At 42.1% G+C, this 17,392-nt stretch overlaps 1 protein-coding gene across 2 annotated transcripts in view; it reads left to right on the top strand.

The window, feature by feature from the left end:
- Positions 1-17,392, top strand: part of BMPER (BMP binding endothelial regulator) — a 147,993-nt gene that overhangs the window by 37,004 nt on the left and 93,597 nt on the right. For both annotated transcript variants that reach the window (XM_086847771.1, XM_086847762.1), the window contains exons 5-6: positions 651-741; positions 1,907-1,989. In XM_086847771.1, coding sequence (XP_086703897.1) covers positions 651-741; positions 1,907-1,989 — 174 coding nt within the window. The remainder of the gene's footprint in view (positions 1-650; positions 742-1,906; positions 1,990-17,392) is intronic.

Raw genomic sequence — 17,392 nt, 5'->3', positions numbered from 1 at the left:
ATTTTGCCTTGCCTCAAACAGCTGGAAGCAGAAAGAAGGGTAGCAGCTTTTATGCATTGACCCTCACACCCAGATTTGTTCAGGACACTTGAGTTCTCAAATAAGTACAGGAAATGTTAATTTACTAATACTTATCAGGCAAAATATCAAAGATAAGTGTCTCCCCTCCACAGAACAAGATGCTTTTATCTGCTTTCTAAGTCTATTTTCCTCCAGTAGGAGAGGGAGGAGAATGCCTTGTGTCTGGCCTGTTTTCACCAGAGCTGCATGGCAGATTACTGAGGTTAAGGATTCCTGATAAAGCAGGATTCCTTTCCCTAAGAGGATGCTTGGCTTTTTTACCTGATGCATTTTAAGGCAAATCCTGTGTCTGGAGTCAGGGAGACTGAAGTGGATCTTTTGACTGTGGATTAACCCAAATCCTGATACCAGGCAGCAGGTACAGAAAGAAAAGAAGTTTTGAAACCCAGTGCTTTGTGGCATGTGCTGGGCTTTAATTCTACTGACAGCTACTGAAAGTAATTGTGAATTTTTACTAGTTAAACAAAAAGACAGATTTACAAGTTAAAGTTTTATATACCAAGTTTACAAGTTAAAACAAGTAAACCACAACACTAACAATGAATGTGTCTAATCTGCTTCTTTTCCAGGAAGGAGTGATAGTAGAATCAGAAGTACAGTGTGTTGTTCATTGCAAAAACCCTTCGAAACTCAGGGGAATGTGTTGTCCTGTGTGTCCAGGTGAGATTTCATAGTTAAGATGCTGTTCTACTTGTGCAACTGTATTTCTAGTGATACCCATCATTACCTGGGAGGCTGCCTCTAATTTCCCTGTTATCTTTGAGAAGTTACTAAAATGTGGGCTGGTGACTCACAATGAACAAAATGACACAAGATTTATTTTAATATGTTTTAATAGAGGACATGCAGACTAGGGGACTCATAGGCAATGTCCTGGGCTAATATTCATAGTTGTGTTTATGTCAGTTTTTAGAGGGTCTGTTAGATGGGTTTGCATGACTGATGACCATGATTTTGTCAGGAGAGGAAGGATAACAGTGATCATAAAAAAGGAGATTAACTTTTTTAAGGGGAGTGAGAATGGGTTGCCTTCGTGAAGAACAGTGGAAAATTGCCATGTTTTTTTAGGTTAATATGATTTTATCAGAGATTTTGAATGTAAGCACTGCTCTAGTTGCGATGTAATGTATTTATTATATTTTGATTAGTTATAATATCTGCTAATATCTAATATAAACTCAGGGAGTAAGAATGAATTATTAAAAAGCAAACAGCCTAAAAACCTATTTAAAAGGCACATGTAATGGGAGACTTATCCTAGCCTCGACTTCATTTTTGCAAATTTCTTTGCTGTAGAAGGATGTTTTCTTCCCCCCCCCCCCCCCCCCCCTCCCCCTGCAAGACATTTAGGGTGTCTCAAGGATTTATTCAGGATTTTGAAGTGATTTGTTTTCATCTGAAGTGATTGTCTCTCTACAACAACCTGAGAGGAGGTTGTAGCAAGGTGGGGATTGTTTTTTTCTGCCAGGCAACCAGTCACAGGACACGAGGACACAGTCTCAAGCTGGGCCAGGGGAGGTTCAGTCTCTCCTGATGACAGCAGGAGGAATTTCAGCATGGAAAGGGTTGCTGGTCTTGTAATGGACTGTCCAGGTTGTTGGAGTCACTATCCCTGAAGGTGTTTAAGAAATGACTGGATGTGGCACTTAGTGTCATGGTCTACTTGACTATTCCGTAATCAGTCAAAGGTTGAACTTGATATCTTGGAAATCTTTTCCAACAGAAAGAAAGGATGGTATGATTTACTTTTCACATTGCCTTACATGTTAGGGAGAAAGGGCAGCATTCTATCTTGAGCTAAACTTATTCAAATGCTGTTTTCCAGGTTGTGTATTTGAAGGGAGACTTTACAATGAAGGAGAAGAATTTAGGCCTGAAGGAAATAAATGTACCAAGTGCTCTTGTATTGTAAGTATTTGCCTTTTGGCATTGTATCTTCCTTTATGAACTTCAAAAGGCACGTTATTATTGCCATAACAAAGCAAAAAATATAAGGAATCCAACACTATTATGTTTTTTTCTCTTGGAATTCAGGTCTCTGTTGAAGAATTTATGGCATTACTTCATTGTATCACTCACATTTTGAGCTTATAATATTTACTTTGACCTTACACTGTATGCAGACGGAGCAGGTTTTTTGGGAGAGGGCTGATCTGTTGAATTGGTAATGCCTTTTTTTTTGTGATAGGATCATGCAAGTGGAAACAGTAATCTTTTTGGCCTTCATCTATTGGTCAGCATTTATTAGATGCTTCCTTAAGCCAAACTTTGCCAAGGATTCCTTTTAGCTGTATGCAACAAGGGCCTTTGCTCTGAATTACTGAGTGAGAGTGAGGGTAGCCTCCTGAGGCTGTCCCAGGTGGATTTTTGGCTTGACGCTTGATGAAAAGGTCATATCCTGGATTTTATTCTTGACTAGCAACAATATAGAGAGGAAGTAATAATTGCATCCTTTGGGTAACGAGTGCAGGCTTCTTTTTCACTTCTATTAAGTTAAAAGATAATGCTGTATGAGTTGGGGCAGATAACTTTGGCTTCCTTTTTGTAATCTGTGAGATGAGTAAAACACAAAGTTCAAACTACTGCTTTTGTTGCAATTTGTGGGTCTGTTATCAGTAGAATATGTAAGGCTTTACATTTCAGTAGAATGCCAAGAAATTTGTCAGTACCAGATACAGTTGTCCTGCATCATGAAAATAAAATAAAAGAAGGGCGACAGAAAGATAGGCTTCAAAAATTAATATATCTTTACACATATATACACATTTAATGAAGCTGTTGCAGAGTACTTTTACTGTTCTGTGGGGACAAAAGCCCTGGTAATCTGCAAAATCAATTTACACTAAGTCATCACTTCTCCTGTGGAGATCAGGGTGCTCAGGTAATTTTTTTTTCAAGTTTTAATCCTGTAATAATGAAAACATGCTGTCACATATGTCACAGTGATATTTGCCCTGGGCTCCAGCTCTGCTGAATGCCTTCAGACCCAGGCTGAGAACGCCCTCTGTATTTGGTGGGTCCCCCTCTCACTTCAGCTTCAGCTGCAAAGCAGTATCTTTTCACTCTGGCTTTCCCTAGTTATGTTCCTCAGGGGAAGGCAGGTCTGTATGGTTGAGAATTCTGTGGAGACATGCTTGAGTCTTTTTGGGTTCTGCTTTGCTCTTTCATAAGTACTGTACAGATATTGCCTATTGCCCAGTTATTGGTGTACCAACATCTCCTTGATCAACTTTCCTTTGTTCTCTGAATATCAAAAGCTCCTGTGCTGAGAAGAGCATTGGAGGTGGGAGATAATGAGGGAGAATGGTGTAAAGAAATAAAGGAATAAAGGGTCACAGCTAAGGGTCTAACCTTGAGAGTTACCAGTCTCAGCATCAGCTATTGAGAGTAAGAAGTTTAATGCTACTTAACTATTCCTTCCAAGAAGGAGAGCATGATTGTTTTGGATGTTAATACCATCTGTATAAAATGTCCAGCTTTCAGTCTGAATCTTTCTGACAGCTAAAGAAGTGCCTTCTATGTGTAAGCCACTTTGCTCTCTCTGCAGAGCCTTTTTTTACCCTCTTGCCTGTTCCCCCCAGAACTGGAGCCTATGCTAATTCCTATGTGATTTAAATCTCAAGTAAATAAAGGAGGCATCCTCAGGCTGTGATAGCAGTTTGCTGCCTGCTTTGCATCCATTCCCTTTTGAGAATGGGTCCTCAGAGAATCTCTTATCTAAGCAGTTGGTGGATGGATGGATGGATGGATGTCTTATTTGAAGATACCTATCCAGTCATGCAAAGTGATGGAAACAGGCTTGTGTGTGATGTGCTGTAATTTGTGCAGGCTTTAACAGATGGAGGGAAGCTCTTCAACCCAAGTTAGGTTTCTTCTGGGATTTCAGGCTTTCATTGAAACTTAGCATAGGAAGTAGCACAAACGGGTATTTTGGGGATGGGTGTATAAGGATTCCAGCTACTCTCACTTCAGGGTGAATTCTTCATTTTCTTGGGAGCAAGCTCTCCAAATAATTTAGGACAATTCTGGACTCCATAGGCCATCACTGTCCCAGGGGTAGTTCAAACTTGGGACTGCAGATACCATTGAACAAGAAGAAAGTAAAGAGGGATGGCTGTGATTTGTTTTCCTGGAGAGATGTAGGATTGATCTGCACTCACTAAATGTATTAAAATGAGAAATTATGTAAATATTTTTACCGTTGCACAATGATGCAGCCAGAAGTAAGTACACATCTGCATATCTGGACTGTGGGAACACATTTTGGGACACCACAGGTTTGTGGTGTTATCAGCTCCAAATGGTGCCTACAAGATACTACTGAGCTCCCAAAGGATGTGAAATGGCTGACATTTGTTTATTTGTTTTTAACACATTGTTTGTGTAAATGAGGACAAAACTGGGATCTTGGGAGCTGGGGGTCCCCATCTTGGTGGAGCAGTCTGGCCAGTTGCAGGGCTTCCTATGTGTTCCACGGCTCTGAGGGGCAGAGAAAGCAACATCATGGCTATACCTGGGCAATTCACTCGGTCCTTACCTGCTGGGTGCCCAACTCATTGTTCTGTGTTTCCTGTTTGACACCACTTGTGGTCCTAGCTATTGTCTACTGAAAACCAGACCTAACCCACCAAACTCTTTCATGGAGGTCATCGAAACAAGCCATTAACTAATAACTTTTGGGTTGTTACCGAGCCAGGCTGTGCTCGCGGCAGCGAGGCGGAGATGAAAGGCCCTGTATTCCATTACCGCTCTCCTAAGTGAGCTGCTCCTTGGGGCGACTAAGATTTCTTGCTGAAAATGAGAATGTATCACCTCTCACTCAATGCATATTGCCTGTCAGGAGTGAACGAGCCTGCTTTTAATGACTCAGTTTCTCTGGGGAGAGGCATTTGTGTAGGAAAGGTGGACGGGATAATAGGGATCTCCTCGCACCCAGGCTGAAACGCAGCTGTCTCGCAATAATTCATCTGTCTGGCCTGTTCCTGCTTTTCGTGATAGGCCAGTGGCCTGTTCTAGAGAAACCCTGGCTGTTTTCCCTACCATAAGCACCTACTTAAATGAAGGACTGGCTTCTTTAATCAAGTGTTATTTCTCAGATACTACTTTTATGAGGTTGAGAGTGTGTTTCTGCTTGCACAGTAAGAGCACTTGGCTTACATGTTTCCTTTCCTACAGCCTGCATTAAAATAGTCAGACTGTGATTATCGTAAATGTTTTCATTTTCTCCTTTGATGTAGCACGTTTGGGGAAAAAAAAAAAATATTGGAGAGGGAAGGAGACAGAGCCAGGGAGGGAGGAGAGGAGGTTTGGCAGGAAAGTGACCTTGCGTGAGAGCGGTAACCATGGAGAAGCTTATCTTTAGGTGGTAGTATCCAAACTCATAAGTAGCCCCTTTAGACTCCTTTGAGCGCTGTTACCCAGACCGTGGGCGCTGTGCGTTCCGGCATGTGAGGCATGTGTCCGTGCGAGGCACCACCGCGCTGGGAGCGCGCAGCCCCGCGGAGATGCCGCAGCCCCCGGCCGGCCTCGCTCCACACCCCTGCGGGGAGCAGGGAAGCCAACCTGCTTGGGAAATGGAGGCTGGGTTACGGCATTGCTGGGCTGGTTGAGAGCTGGGAGTGGGAAAGGTTGCGCTGTCTGTCTGTCCTGCAGAGAGGCATGTCTCAGAGACAACCATCAGCAGGGTTAGGAGTGTCTGGTCCCCAAACAGCATCGTTTCACAAAAGCAATGCTGTCCTCTTAGCTGCTCTTCCAAAATGATTTGGGACAAATGAAACCCAAATAGCTGGAAGCAGAGCACAGGGATTGGAGGCTCTTGGAGAGCCGAGTCAAAAAGGAGCCTCTGCTCAATCTCTTTTGCATCTTTGGGGGCTTTTAAACCACTGCTCAGAGGGGTTCAAGATGTGCCCAGCTACTGGTCTGCAGGTGCACTTGTGGGTATGTGCGTGCAGGAAATGTCTTGCCACTTACATTCCTGAGTGCTAGGATACAAATAGTGAATAATAAAAGTTTTGCACAGAGAAAAGGAGACCACAATGCAAAATCTGTTTCTAAATCAATGAGTAACAGGCATTTCAACTGTGATAAGTAATGAGAAACTACATATGTAAGTGTTTTGGATGCCGAGGGTGGAATTAATCTTGTCTAGCTGCAGCTATTCAGAAGTAATGTGTCTGATCTGAACTACTTATCTGGGCTCCTCTTCAGTTAATTGAGAGAGAGAGAGAGGTGGGATGGATTACTCTCTGCAGATGCTTATCTTCCTTCACTAACTAGAGGGGGAGCCTACCCAGCTCCTGGCCTCAGAGATGGCTGAAGATAGCCAAGACGGATCCTGCCCCTGCAGTCAGCTGGGTGATTAAGCACCCTGATACTGCTTTGAAAGCTTGGCTTTAACTGGTATTGGGAACTGCTGGAATACATTCCCACCACAAAAGACAGTGGGGGAGTTACGCCAGTCTACTGGGAAGCTCAGGGGAACGCGCAATTAAATGTATCCTCAGTGAAGGCTGAGGATAATTCAAATTCAAATTTCCATCCTTAGTGCAGTGCCAAATGCTGATCTTCCCAAATTTCCATGTACTTCAGCTGCTTTGATTCAGCTCCAAACTGCAGCAGACACTGTCTACCCTTACTCTGGGGCTAAGAAACAGAGACAAGGAGTTGTAGTGAGGGGTGGAAAAGCAAAGAATTGGTCTTTTGGTAAGAGCGGTGTTCAACATCTTCAAAGTTAGGGACATTAGCAAAGTGGTTTGTTTATGGGTGGATGCAAATGGAGACCAGGGAAAGCTCAGAAATGGGATGTGAAGGGTTGGTCACTGTGTCTCTCTGGGAACACCCCATAATTCTGTCTGCAGATTTTTTGCAAGGCTAAGGAGTTTGGCTTTCCCAGTAACCTAATAACAAAAAACAGTCCTGCAGGTAGGTGAAGTGTGGTTGAGGAGGTGGATGTGGAAGAGAAAGGACTTGGTATGTGTGGAACTAAAGTGAGAAAAATAATGCAGCATGGAGACATAAGCATGCTTCTGTTATTTATATTTTCTTTATCTGATTTTCTTCAGGCTTCAAAAAATATACCTGCTTTCATGGGGATTGTACACTACCATGGCCATGTCTAAAATATTAAGTTCCTTTAAATTTGGAAATAGCAGTGTTTAAAAAAAAAATAGTATATTTAAAAAAGAAAAGGTTAAACACAGTGTGTTTTTTCTTTTATCAACATGCATAGCCATTTTTAATCATTTTTTTCTGATTTCTCTCAAAAAACACATCTCTGAGGAAAAGTTACAAAATATTTTATTAGGAGTCAAGAAGCAAAGTTAAAAATAAAAACTATTCACAGTTTTTCTGAAATGGAAGTAAACTGTGGCATAGAAGTGCAAATGGGATGATTCAGTGGAGTTATTCAGGGTAAATAATTTTTATTTATAACATCTCGATCTTAGAATTTGGGAAGCATTTTTCTGTGTCAAGGTCACATTTCCTCCCTCTGTGGATATTTGACTTTCATCCTATGTCTCTCCTACCTGCAAGCTTTCTAGCTCACCTACTCAGAGTGTGTTCCCAGCCCAGGCTGCAGAAACCCTTCATCATACTTTAAATTTTGGCGAGGATCAAATGAGTCTTTCTATGCAGTGAGAGACCATGCCTTGTTTGGGTGCACTCCCAAGGGAATAGAGGTATTGGGCAGCGCCCTGAAGGTCTAGATTACTCTTTAAGGATCATGGGCTCAGAACAGACAGCCTCTTTCTCATATCCTTTCCTTCCTTCTTGGAGCCTTTTTTCTTGCCCCTCCTATGCTTCAGGGTTCAGCTCAAATCTGCCTTCCATGCTTCAGCATGGTCCCTGTTCCTCTGGCTGTGCAGTCAGCCTCCCGCTGTTCTTCCTTGTCCATCATTTCACATAGGTAGCACTGTCCAGTTACTATTTCTGAGATGGCATGTATGGGCAGCAGTAAAAGATGAGTGCTTGTTGTGTTTTATGTTCTAAGGACGTGTATTCTGTCCCTGAGAGAAAAAAAAAAAACATGGAGAAAGAATGTGAAGAAAGATGAAAGCATGATTTAGCAGATTTCTGTGGGGAATTTTTCCTGTAAGAAAAGGAGGGTGGAAATGCTGAGGAATTGGAGAAAGGTGCTCCAACTTTATAAGGCTTTTGTTTAGACAGAGACTGTTTTTCCAGTTTTATGATCAAAGATGGTTTTGTGATAATGAATGAATTAAGTGATACTAGAAGCCATGAAAGACTTAAACCTTCTTGGATACCTCAATGGCCCAAATGAATGCTGATTAACAATATTCCTGAATGGGGGCATTTCAGTGCAGAGAAGAAGTGTCCAGGACTTCTTGTCCTTTAAAGGAAATAAATACACAAAGGAGGATGGATTTTGAATTCCTAAAACATATAAAGAAAGAAATAACACAGGTTGACCGCTTTTAAATCACGATAATAAGGGCTTATAGCACGAATCCAGGTTGCTGTTGTTCCTGACGTAAAAGGAACAGAGCTTATACTGTCAGGTGCCTGTTCCCTGTTAAACTTTCCTAATTAACAGGCTGAGATTGATTTTTCTTACTGACAAAGAAGAATTAACTACACTGATCTTTAGCAATAAAGGAGAGCTGTTAACAGGCAGCTTCTGACAAGGGGAAGACTATTATTTGTTGGCATTGGGGTGCAATGAGGACTGCAAACATCTCTGCTGTAACTCACTCCTTGCAAAGGCAAGGACCTATCTTAGTGTAAAAACAAAGCAGTAAGATGGCAGAAAACAAAGAACCTGGTTAAAGTAAGCAAACAAACAAGCAAAAAAAAGAACCTGCTGTCCATCAGGGGATGAAAGGGTTGCACGTGGTTCCAGAAGTGCCCAGTGAAGACAAAGGTTTTATGAGAGGCTGTAGCACTGCTTGTAAGTGGCTTCAAATGGGAATGCGTGTGGCATCTCATGGGAACGCTTGTGTGCAGAATTGATTTGGGTCTGAAAGATTCCCACAAATTGTGGTAGGAAGCAGTAAAAGCAATAGCTTGTCAATTAACAGAGCCTTTGTTTGCCAAATATTTTATGGAGAGTCCAAGACTCTTTTGGCTGGTGGTACAATGAAGGAAAGGCTGAAAAGAGTAGGAGTGCTTGGCTTTCATGTTTGTCATCCTTTCAGTTTAAATAAACTTGGATGTCGCAGGTTTGGGGCTTGTTATCAGATAACAATACTTAACGATTTTAAACTTGCACACAGCCCTCTGTGTCCTTAGACAAGATGGTTTAGTATACACAATCCTGGTAAATGAATTTACACGACAGCTTAATTAACAGATTAATTAATTAATCAATCAACACCTACTTGTTTCCTCTCCCTGATTTTCACAAGCAAAAAATAAAATAAAAATAAAATATTAGAGACAATATATTGTTACATGTGGGACTTCAGGTTATATCATAGAATCAAAGAATGTTAAGGGGTTAGATTAGACCTTAAAGGTCACTTAGTCCCACCTCCCCTCTCTCTAGACCAGGATGCTCAAGACCATATACAACCTAGTTTGGAGTGAAAATGAATATTAGCTCAGTTGGCAAAAGCATAGTGCTAATAACACCAAGGTGGTGGGTTTGATTCATGTATGGGCTATTCACTTAGGACCTGGACTCAATGATCCTTTTGTATCCCTTCCACCTCAGAATATTCTGAAATTCTGTGATTTTCCAACCCCTCTTTCTTAAGTCTGACCTTGTATCACTTTGGGTATTGAATTATTTTAGTTAATCACATCGTTGTTGTTGACATTCTTCATATTTAATATATTTGTAGAAGATGTAAAGTGAAACTTGGGATCAGTAAGTCTGAATTGCAGCTGAGCTCTAGTGTGGTTGCCGAATTCCATTTTGACTTACTATCACTCTTCCTAAATTCTCCTTGGTCTTTCTACTGCATCCTACAGCATTGTTTTTGTTTTCTGTCCTTGAAGCATTTTGTGTTGATAAGAGAGTAAGTTTCCAACTCTAACTGATAAACTAGTCTCCAGCTGGGATATGTGATACATTAACATTTTTAAAAACAAACTAGTCATATTGAAAGGATAGCTAAAGCTCCTTGGATTCTATCAACTTTTTAAATGTTTGCAAAAATACTCACTGCTTTTGCCTTATTTAATGATTGGAGACAAACACATTGGATAGTCAAGGAGAGTAAAATGATACCCAGCAAATTATTTTCAGGATTGTGACAGGCTGTAACTTTTTCATATAGTGCTTCCTGTTAGTCTGAGAGCAGAATAGGCAGAATAATTCATTGGCTGTCAAAATAGACATGGGAACGAAAAAAGGGAAAAAAAAGAGTGCTTTGAGACACGACAGTGATTTACTCCCTCTGGTTTAACCTGTCAGAAATAGAATGTGACTAGGTGCCAAACTATCAGCATCCTTGGCAATCTGCTGTGGGTACATCAATGTGAAGCAAAGTTTCAGAAATCCTTGCAGGCAGCAAAGGGTCAGGAGTAGGGCATAAACACCCAGCTTCTGGTGTGGGTGCCTGAATATGAAAGGTGACGCCTTAAAAATGCTTTCTAACTCTAGCCATAGAAATTGCCTGAATGTCTTAGCTTTCTTCCAGGAAGTTCCACTCCCACGGTACCTAAACTTCTGTCCCAAACATGACTAGAACACCATTAAACTTAACAACTCCAAGGTTCATTGAAAACCCAAGAAGTTTTCAGCTCTCTGCCAGAAGCTTTGTAACGAAACATCGAGATTTTCTACAGAAAGCAGATGTGTGTGTGTGTACATGTGCTCGTTTTTTGTTGTTTTTTGTTGTTTTTTTTTTTTAACTGGAGTTACTGGCATTAGTTGTTATTTTGTGCTAAAATCATTGGCATGGAAATTTCTTTATTGCCCCTACTTGGGTGTCAGAGTTGATGCAATTGAAAGACCAGATTTCCAGCACTCAGATCTCATGTTTGAAGCATTGGAGCCCAAAAGGATTTGAGTAGCTTGCGTGCTTTGTATGGTTCCTTTTCCCTTTTTTCTTTTCCTTCTCCGGAACACAGCACCAGGAATTTTCTGAGAGTAGGACAGAAGCTAATGTGCCTTTGCCAATAGAATCCTTCTTCCCAGGAAAAAACAGAGCCAGTCTCAACTCTGAGAGCATAACAATGAGGAGAGTCTTGTTCCTTTTACTACCCTCTGCCTTGCACCCAGATATTCAGTATGCTCAACAAAAATTTGAAAATGAGTTAATGCATGTGAAAATAATTAACTGCAAGAAGTGTAAGTATTTTCTGCTTTTCAGTGCTCGGTCTGTTCTCTGCCCTCTCTCCTAGGGGCAGCATAACTTTCCTTCTCCTGGATGCAGCTGAATAGAAATTCTTCCTAGCAGTCTCAGTTGTTGGTGTACTATTTATTCTTTCAGCAGCCAGCTGAACTGCCCCGCTCCCTGTCTTTTGAGGTCAGTTTTTTAAATTCCCAAAGGTTCCTGCAATTACCATTCCTCCCCCATCTAGGTCTTTTAGTGCTGCACTTAAGCAAGCATGTGTATGTCTGGGATGATGTGGGAAGGGAAAATCCTATGTTTATTATATCTTCTACTCTCCACTGCTTTTTGTAGTTGACAGGCACATGTAAAATCTCTTATCAGTAGTACTTGCACAGCATCTGCTACTGTGACTTTGTCTTTTTGACTGTGAGCCTGATTCTAACTTTGTGAGCATTTTATAAAGCAGCTAAGCGGGAATAGGGCCCATAAAAGTTGACACCTGGTGGAAACCAAGCCAGGGAGGCATTTTCTTTCCTCGTGGTGGTGTTACATTCCTTGTGGTCTGCAGTAATAGCTCTGCCTCCTGAAGTATGGGCTGTGGGGTTTTACTCCATGTTCAAATTGCCATCACTTGAAGCTTTAGCATTTGTGGTATTTGGAGGACACATTTTTGCTTCCTGAGTATTCAGTGCAGCAGAGGTAATAGCAAGTGATTATATAAAATGAGGAGTAAGTTACAGGCTGGTCTGAGGATGGGAGGGAGATGGAGGGAAAAGGAACACACTTGTACATCAACAGAAGTATCATCATCAACCTGTGCAACACTCTTGCTGTCATTCTCCTGAGAACAATGTTTTGCAGTGTTTCTCTGAGTCATATAAGAGGCTAATGAGGATACTATTAATATATCTAAAGGTACTTTTAATATGACCAAAGGTACTTTTTGCAGTTTTTGTAATGAGTGCCAGTTTCTATTTCTAAATATAGAAATGCCTCTCATCACTGACAGTCTCTGGGAAATCCTTTATCTCATACTTTCTTCAAACTTATGGAAAGGTGGCAAAGTTCCCAAAGCAGACTTGGATTTGACTTGCTTGTTCCCCGATACTGCTCTTCAGACTTCAGTGTGTAGCCTGGTATACTCTATGATAATTTTTGATTCCTTGTCTGATTTTTTTTGTAGGGCAATGGGTTCAAAACAGAGAGGATGTTCCTTTCTCAGCATGTTACAAACCTTAGTGGGAGGGAGCCAAGTCATGCCTAGGGAATAATTTTGTCCTTCATGATGTGGTGCTTGCAAAATAATGTGTGAAGCACACAGTGCTCTAAGGGAGCAAGCAGGACTCAAACAGGCTGGCACCCTGGAGCTGCTACAGAAAGCAAAGGTGCTAGATTTCCCATGAAAACCCAGGGGTATCCTGACAGTACAGAGATTAAAATCTGTAATTCCCAGCTCCCTACAAAATCCTTCATCTCTCCTTCATTTTAAACTCTATAGTTTTCTAAATACTTATATTTATTAAGGTGGGGAAGCATGCATAAGATATATCCTGGAAGTGGGCAGATGAAAGCAAAGGCAAAAAAAGAATTAGTAATTTCTGGTGTAAAGGATTTATAAGGTATTTGTGCTCTTGCAAACAAAATAAACCAGTCAGGATGGGAGTAGGAGCTTTAAGTCAGTATCATAAAATAATTCTAAAATCTCATTTGAAGTTCATATCAACTTTGATCAGATAGCAGATTTTCTCCTATGGATGACATTTGCCCACAGAAGGAAAACTAAAATAAAACATAGCATACCACACATACCTAGTCAGAATAGCCTGAAATATTCATATCTGGAATGCCAACAAGCATATTTGTGGTTCAGCTACAGAATAAATAACAATTTAATACTATTAATTAAAAATTATTTAAGCACACAATCTTTGGGTAGCGTATAATACAAAATGTATTAAACTCTGCTTCTCCATTTCCCCAGTGCTGAACAGGAATTTGGATAAAATTTAATCTTGTATAATAGCTTTTAAAATTACTGGTTTAATAAATCAGAAGCAATATGTTGAAAATGTGTAGGAGTTTGACAATTTGTCTTCAACAGCCATAATACCAGAATGAGGATGTGTCAGCCCTATGAAATATTATCAAGATGTTTCTTTGCAGTCTGTTGACAGAATTAAAGTTGCTGGAGTTTTTTTAGCATTTAGGGTTTCAGCATTTCAGTGCAGGAAGGAAAGCAATGTAAAGAATGGAAATTTTCAAAGATGATAACTTATGATTGTGCTCTTAGTTTTTAATTTGGCTCCAAAATCTACATGTCTTCAAATAAGACAGTACTGAATTCCACCACCTCGTTCTAAAGTGAGAAAGTATCAACAGCACTGGCCTTGAAATGCTGGTGGTTAGAGAAGACGTTTCTTCTAGTCCTTTTAAACCAAATTTCATTTAGGCTCCATGTCTCCTCCTTTTATCTGAATTAAACAACACTGAACTTAAAAATTTACAAATATTTAAAAGAATGTGGTTTTCCATGATAAAATTGAGATAACTTTGTTCATAAAAATGGAATCTGGGAGCTGGGTTGGATGGGATAAAAATGAGGAACTAATTATGTCCGCTGCATAGTTTTATCACCTATTGCTAGTGCGCTGTCAAAACAGCAGATTGCTGTCTTTGGAGATGACTATGTGCTATCTCTCAATTTTGAAAAACAAACTGTTTTTTGTGTAATCCCACACAACCCACGATTTCCTTGTTTAATTAGGTTCATTTCAGTAGTGCTAACTCAGAGACAGATTGAGTCCTGCATTTGTAACTTGCTGTTTTGATACTCAAGAGCAAATACTGGCAAGCTCTACCTTAACATTCTGCATAAAGGCTTGGAGGCCAAATGGAAAGTTTCATCTAAATGGATTGTTTTGCCATATCGAGAAAAAGGGATATGAATTTGGAGGTGGGAGGTGCAGGGGAGCGGTGGTAGTGGGGAGATAGGGCATTTTTTAAAATTGTTTTGTTTTTTCGTTCTTTTCTTGTTCTTTTGCTCATTCATTTGTTCTCTTGTTCTTTCTTGGAACACCCCCAGTGGCATGGAAATAGCGGAGAGTGTGTGTGTCCCTCTGTCTGTGCACACTTGCGCCTATCTGTGTCTCGCACGCTCCGCTGCTGCTGCGCGCCCACGCGTGAGCGTGTTTGAGCGAGGGCGCGCACCCGGTGCCCTTGGCAGCGTGTCCCAAGGGGTCCCCACGTCCCTGGATCCTTGTGTCCGGTGGGATCCCCGTGTTCCCGTGGGGTCCCGGTGGTGTCCCCGTGGTGTCCCAGTGGTGTCCCCGTGTCCCTGCGCGTCCCCCGTCCCTCGGCTCTGGGTGCGCGTTCCCGCCCCGCCAGCAGGCGGCGCTGCCGGGCGCGGCCCCGCGGGGCGCGCGGGGTCTGGGCGCTGTTGCCCAGCGCCACCTGGCGGCCGCGGGAGGACAGAGGCCCGCTCCGCCCTCCCAGCGCGTTCCCGAGGGGCCGCCCCAAAAAATAACATGGAAAACTTCTTGTGATGGCAGATTTTGTGAAAATGACCAGGAGCCGTAAAGTGAGAAGGCGGTCAGAGAGGTGAAGCCTGTTGGGTGAAGAGTGACTCGTTAAGATGGGTGATGTTGATCCTGCAGGGGCTTGGCAGGGTCGCCTCAGCCATGCCTTGGTGGCTCCGCCCGAGCCAGGGCACGCATCGCCCCAAGGTGTGCCTGAGGTCCTTAACCAAACCGCAGGGAGACAGCAGGCGGGGGAAACAGACACCAAATTATCTCCCTGGGCCTGGTGGAGCCCCTCAGGGAGGGCCCTGGGCCGTCCCTGTGGTGAGTAGAGAGGTTGAGGCTGGCCTTCCACCCAGCTTGGCCAGGGGCGCTTGCCTTTGGCAGCAGCACAGGGGGTGCAGAAGGGGATGTTTGATGCAGAATGATAAAGGAATAGTTACCCCTTGCCACAATAACTTAGCAGTAGAAACTCACTGTGAAGTGCTACGACAGCCTGATGGGCTGCCCTTGAGTTCAGCAGCTCCTCAGCAGAGAAATGTCCAACTATGACTAGCTGGGCAATTAATAACAGACGTTTAATAGGAGCCATATTCAGAGATTCCAGCAGCTCTGTTTCTGCATGCAGTGAAACCCTGATTTAAATATAATTCCCTGGAACCTGAAAGTACTTGACCCTTTTTTTCTGTATGAGCTGACTTCCCAGCTGGTGGTGTTCCTGTGTGTGTATTTGTGCTAGTGAGGCCTTTTACAAGCGCTCCTGTTCTTTGCTTTCACCTCTTCCCATCATAATTTCTCTGGTAATGAAACTTAGGTCAGCAGGGTAAAATTGTTGGATTTGATTTCTGGTGACAGTGCAGTATTTGAAACAAACTTTTGCACATACAGATTGATTAAAAACTGGCAATACAGGAATAACAGGCATTAACTTACGGCTTTTGGTTTTCAGCCTAATTAAAACTATAGGAGAATACAAAGGAATGAAACCTGAACAGTTGTGCTTTGCTGGGGAGAAAGGCAGTATTGAGTTGGAGACTGGTCAGCTACAAGTGCTAAGCTGGAGTTGTTATTTATTATCAGAATGAAGATAAATGAAATCACCAGTCATTAATTCACAATGTGTAAAGAGCTCTGAAATGCCTTTCCACACATGCAGACTCCCAAGGGGCAGCTGAAGCCTCTCTGCCTCCTTGCAGCAGTTAACAGAATGCAACAGCTTTGCTGCAGGGTTATCCCACACTTGACATACCTTCTCTTGGGCTAATTTGATGGGTAAGGTGTGCCCATGCAGGGAAGCAAGCTAAAAACAGAGTGGGATGGGCGGATTACTGGGTAGAGGGCTTGATTTAGGACATTGTGGCTGGTCAGTGTTCACATCACCACTGAAGTCACCATGCAGGGGACAAATTTAAGCAGAATCTTAAACTCGGTAATACTTCAATTTTTGCAAGGCTGGGAAGGATTTAAGGGACTGAAAGCATTTGTAACCACCTGGAAATCAGCAACTGGTTTCTTGGTGATGGGTCTTTCTCTTTTAGACCCAAGGGGAAGCAGTGCTAGAAGGCACTTACTCCTCTTGTTCTCTCAGGTGAGTTAGCAGGAAGATCCACCCCATGAAGTAAGTAATTAGGAGTGCCTATCCAAAGTACTATTATATTTTAGAGGTACAAGTAGTCTATGCCCTAGTAATTGCCGTTCACATATTATTTCCCTTGTCTCTGAAGTGAAGAGCCTGGGGTGGTGTAGCAGATATGTAGAATAATATGTAGATTTTTTTTCCTCTTTCACTTTCTTTCCTTTTCACTCTAGTAGAGAATGCCTTGCTAATCCTGGGAAGAAGCATCCACATGAATTCGTCTAGGGGCAGCTCTGGCTGCTGCGTGCTTGACTTTTCACAGGGAGACAAGAAAGTTGTTTATTTTGAGTCATCACCAATTCACTGGCATTTGAATATCTAAAAAGAAATATCTCAGCTACTTAGCCAATGACTTTGTGTTCACTGTGACTCCTGTGGACATTTTTCCTTTGTGCCTACTGCTACAATAACCTGTTTAGGTGGCTTGTATGTCCGAATACTCTGCTTGTTCAGACAAGGATCAACAGATTGAGGCAGAAGAGTGGTTCATCTGGGTGTGTGTCTTGTCTCCAGCAGATCCTATAAGGAGGTGTTAATTTAATATTCCTCCTAATACAATATATCAAGTTTTATTGGTTTCTTCAGTTGACTGTAAGAGATGCTGAGGCCAGGAATGTGGTGATTAAAAAGCATAGTAAAACTGTCAATTATAAAACCTTGGGTAGGCCAGGTTGACTTCATCCCTGAAGCATTACATAGAGCCCCATCATGCAGTGAGCAGAAATCAGAGGGTCAAAGGCTTTTTATGGTTGGATATAGTTAGAAGAAATGCCGTGGGTTTGGCTCTAGACCATCCCACCCCTCTGAGAGAGCACAGTGGAAGGTGAGGAGGAGGCCAGTGCTGTCTTATGCCCCAGAAAGGACAGGCTTTTTTCAGGATGTAGAGGGAGATTGGCTTGATTTAGAAGTAGAAAAGG

The sequence above is a fragment of the Cyanistes caeruleus genome, chromosome 1 (assembly GCF_971803275.1).
Source record: "Cyanistes caeruleus chromosome 1, bCyaCae1.hap1.1, whole genome shotgun sequence".
Classification (NCBI taxonomy): Eukaryota; Metazoa; Chordata; class Aves; order Passeriformes; family Paridae; genus Cyanistes; species Cyanistes caeruleus.
The sequence above is the reverse complement of the archived record's forward strand: the minus strand, read 5'-3'. Positions and strand labels throughout refer to the sequence as shown.